The 4,350-nt window shown below is 36.7% G+C and overlaps 1 protein-coding gene across 1 annotated transcript in view; it reads right to left on the reverse strand.

Annotated features, from left to right (window-relative positions):
* Positions 1-4,350, reverse strand: part of LOC107574177 (solute carrier family 12 member 6-like) — a 38,967-nt gene that overhangs the window by 18,757 nt on the left and 15,860 nt on the right. Inside the window, exons 6-9 of the mRNA XM_016260639.1 lie at positions 3,431-3,561; positions 3,109-3,350; positions 2,039-2,073; positions 292-390 (exon numbers count right to left, since the gene is read on the reverse strand). Of these exons, the coding sequence (XP_016116125.1) occupies positions 292-390; positions 2,039-2,073; positions 3,109-3,350; positions 3,431-3,561 (507 nt within the window). The remainder of the gene's footprint in view (positions 1-291; positions 391-2,038; positions 2,074-3,108; positions 3,351-3,430; positions 3,562-4,350) is intronic.

Consider the following 4,350-nt stretch of genomic DNA (forward strand, 5'->3'; position numbering starts at 1 on the left):
GTGAGTGAGTGAGTGTGTGTGTGTGTGTGTGTGAGTGAGTGTGCATGTATCTGTGTGTGAGTGTGTGCTTATGTGTGTGTGTGAGTGAGTGAGTGAGTGAGTGTGTGTGTGTGTGTGTGTGTGTGTGAGTGTGTGTGTGAGTGTGTGTGTGCATGTATCTGTGTGTGTGTGAGTGTGTGTGTGCATGTATCTGTGTGTGAGTGTGTGCTTGTGTGTGTGTGAGAGAGAGAGAGTGTGTGTGTGTGTGTGTGTGTGTGTATGTATCTGTGTGTGTGTGTGACTCAAGGATACAGACGAGTGAGGTGGTGAGGATGGCCAAAATGGTGCCGATGGGAATGGAGCGCTGGGCGTCCTTCAGATCTCCAGAGCGGTTCGATCCCGCCATGATTCCTGACACACAGAGCAGCGAACAAACATCAGTGATTTACATGAAGAGACGCGATTCGATGTCACATGACGATACACGGCATCTTCTCAGAAGAAAACAGAGTTATACTGATAGTTCACAGTTCATTCTGGAAATGGAAGGACAAGTCGAGTGCACTGTTCAAAATCTACTGTTCATTTGGGTCAGTCGTGGCCTAATGGCTACACATCACTTTTTAAAAATTTTTTTTTTTTTTAATTCCAGAAATTGTGCAGAATAACAGCGTAATAAGAGCATTTTTGTGTGGCAGTATAAAAATGTTAATCAATTAAATATATAACTTAGCAAATTAAAATAAACAGGGTATCTGCAGGATTTTTCAGCTCAAATTTAAGACTTTTTAAGACAGGGGCAGGGCAGTGTCTATGGTAACATATTAAACTGTTAAAATGACCGTAAAAATAACAATTACCGTTCAGATACAGGTTTTCACAAAAACAAAAAGTTTTATAAAATGATGCACTTCACATTTCAGCTTTTAAAAGAGTCAAAAGTATCAATTATTATTAGTCAATCGATTAAAAAATTTCAAGCCATTCAACATTACAGTATAACTGAGAGCTGTCAATCTGAACATTTATTAGACTTTAAAATATAACAACTTCTAATTTAATTGAACTTAAAGCCAGTTTCACATAAACCCATTATAATAAATGTCAGATTTAGTTATGTGCCATTCAGCAAGTAGGAAATATACAGAAACAGAATAAAGTTATCAAACACTAGATTCTAAATTAAATGTAGATGAATCCTTAAAGCTACAGAAGTGATTGATTTCCTCTCTTTTCTTTAGTTCTTTGAGCAGCATCACAGCAGATGGTTATCAGGTTATTTCAGCTGCTGTACGTGACGTGGATCTGACACGCTTCGTAGTTTCTCATAACTCTTTAGAGAATATGTTTTGACATGACCTGACATTTGTGCTTTTTCAGTTTCTTATAAACATATTAATGGCTAAAGTCTGATTACACTGTGTTACATTAATATGTAATCAGTATGCATGTTACTTGTATTTCTGAGAAAATAAGGTTTATGTGTGGTTAGTGAAAAAAGTATTTTTTATCTGCACTCAAATGAACATATTAATGGCTAAAGTCTGATTACACTGTATTCAGCGCAAACCGGGCTACAATAATATGTGAGCAATTCTGAGAAAATAAGGTTTATGCGTGGTTAACGTTTAAATCACTGAAATAAGGCCATGAAGTTGAATAAGTAATTAAACATAATATAAAATTAAATGTATTAGAATTGTTTAAATTTAATTTATTAAAACATTATATACAATATAAAATATAAAACTAATAAAATATATAAAAAATAATTAAATGAATAAATAAATTAAGTAAATACACTATTTATAAACATACATAATTTCAATAATTATAATGAATAAATGTTATATTATAAGATCACAGCTTTATTATCATTATCACCAGCAAAATATGCTCTAGTTGTAACTGCACATTTCATATTTTTGTACAGGTCTATTCAGGTATTTTATGGCTTATTAGCAAACAGTGCAACTCCTTCGTGAGCAGAATGATGGTGTGTTATTATGAACACACTCTCAGACTGATTAGCTGCTATAAATGAGAGAGTTAGCATTACCGGTGACGGAGGGGAAGAAGATCCCGATCAGCAGTGTTACGAATCACGATACATAGCTCACGATACGGTAATATCACGATACATTGCTAGACAATTCTATAATGATACATCACGATATCTGTCTAACATTCAAGTCCAAACTGTTAGAAAGCAGTTCAAAAGTTCAGTAAATCAAATTTAACATGCTAAGGAAATTAATCATTTTATTCTAGGACTTACTAAAAGCTTACACTTTTCTTTTTTGTGGAAACCAACTCATTTAACGGCTTATAAACTTTAACATAAAGCTGGACGCGCCGGCGCCGCTCTCTCTCACTCATATAGGTCCGAGCGGAGAGGTTAGGCTACTCACAGACTCAATATGCGCTCTGCAATAATATCGTGATCGATGCCTACAGTCCATGCTGATAGCTGTTCCGGTGCAGTGAAATCTATATAGAGCGCCTTATTGTACTAAATTGTAGTATTGTATTGTAGAAAAATATCGATATTTGGCGCCAGATATCGATTCTCGTATCGCATGAAGAAGGACAACGATATATCGCCATATTGATATATTGTCCCACCCCTACTGCCAACGCTGTCAATTAATAACGAATTTCAGATTTTTTTTAAACAAAAATTTTATAAATTAATATATATTAGTATATAAGTGATCAAATATATTATTTACACAATATATAATTTATTTAATTCATTTGTACGTCAATTTGACAATGGTAATATCAACAACAACAAAAATCCATTAAATTTGACTATGTTTGTATGTATATATTTGCATTACATTGGTCATCACATATATTTCCATAGTATTTTTCAGGATTCACAGATGAATATAAAGCTCAAAAGAACAGCATTTATTTGAAAGAGAAATCTTTTGTAACATTAGGATTGTCTTTGCTGTCACATTTGATCAGTTTAATGCGTCCCTTATGAATAAAGTACTTTTAAATAGGAGTGTACTGCGCATCACAAGCTAGCTTTGATTAAAAGGTTAAGTATTTAAATAAATGAACACTTATTTTTGCACATGATTTCAGATGGACGTGTTCATCCTCACAGATACTCACGGGAAGGATGGCGGGCTGAAGACGGACACCAGCGCTCCGGTGTAGATAGAGAGGATGGACACGATCACACAGGCCAGAAACACAGACGCCAGCTTGTTGACGTATTTGACTCCCACGAACACCAGCAGCGACATCAGCACTAGGAAGATGGAGCCGTAGACGCGCATGTTGTTCAGCATGGCCGCCGCCTCGTCGTCAGGACTCTCCGAGACGAAGATGGCAGAACTTGGAGCGATATACATCTGTAAACGGCAGAAGAACTGAACAAAAACTCTGATGCGAACCACCGTAATATTAATGTTAGACGTGAAGACCTGCGCACCAGCAGGATCTCGACGGCCCCGAGGATGTACATGGAGCCGGCGAAGGTCGTGCCCAGATAGAAGCAGGAGCCCACGGCCCCGCCGAACTCGGGCCCCAGCGAACGGGAGATCATGAAGTACGAGCCGCCCGCTGGAGGAGCGGAGAGACAGACGGCTGTGTGTTAGTCACTATGTTAACTCTACAACAGCAGGAGAGACAGATTCATCAAGCCTACGGCAGCAGAAGCAGCTCAACATCAGCAGAGTCAGATATGATACTAGAAATCATTATTATGCATGCAAATCATATTAATAGAGAGACACAGGGATTAAAGTTCCGTCGCTACGACGGCTTTCCGTCAGTTCTTAAAGCGAATCACGTGCTTCATTCCTGAATGATTCAGCCGTTCGAACGAATCAATTGAATGAATGATTCAGTGATAAAATCAGTGACTTGCCGCCATCTGCTGGCGGATTTAGTTTCATTTTTAGCCTATAATTTCAGTTATTTAAATCATATTTCTGTATTCAAAATTTTATATTTAAAACATTAATCTCCACATGAATTTAATTGCACTCATGCCACCTCTGAGCCTCATTAAACGTCTGAAAATGTACCTACAAGCCACTTGTGTTCTTCTCTGTAGTACAATTTAATTTATTAATACTAATTTCATATGATTGTTAACTTATTTGTCTTATTCTACTTCTTATAATATTGCAGGGGTTAAAGCAAAAACTAAATCTTTTGACTGACAATTTTCCTTCGACCAAACCCCATTCCTCAGCCATACCTGTCACACCCAATTTAAGAGCAGTGTTTTTCTTGTAATTAGGAGCGCTTGTCCTCCTAATTTAAACATTTAGGAGCACCTTCTGATCAATAATTAAAAATTCTGATAAAAAATTTCGAATACGAGGTGACATTTGACTCCTTAAA

Source organism: Sinocyclocheilus grahami, unplaced genomic scaffold (assembly GCF_001515645.1).
Source record: "Sinocyclocheilus grahami isolate Dianchi unplaced genomic scaffold, SAMN03320097.WGS_v1.1 scaffold2137.1, whole genome shotgun sequence".
Taxonomy (NCBI): Eukaryota; Metazoa; Chordata; class Actinopteri; order Cypriniformes; family Cyprinidae; genus Sinocyclocheilus; species Sinocyclocheilus grahami.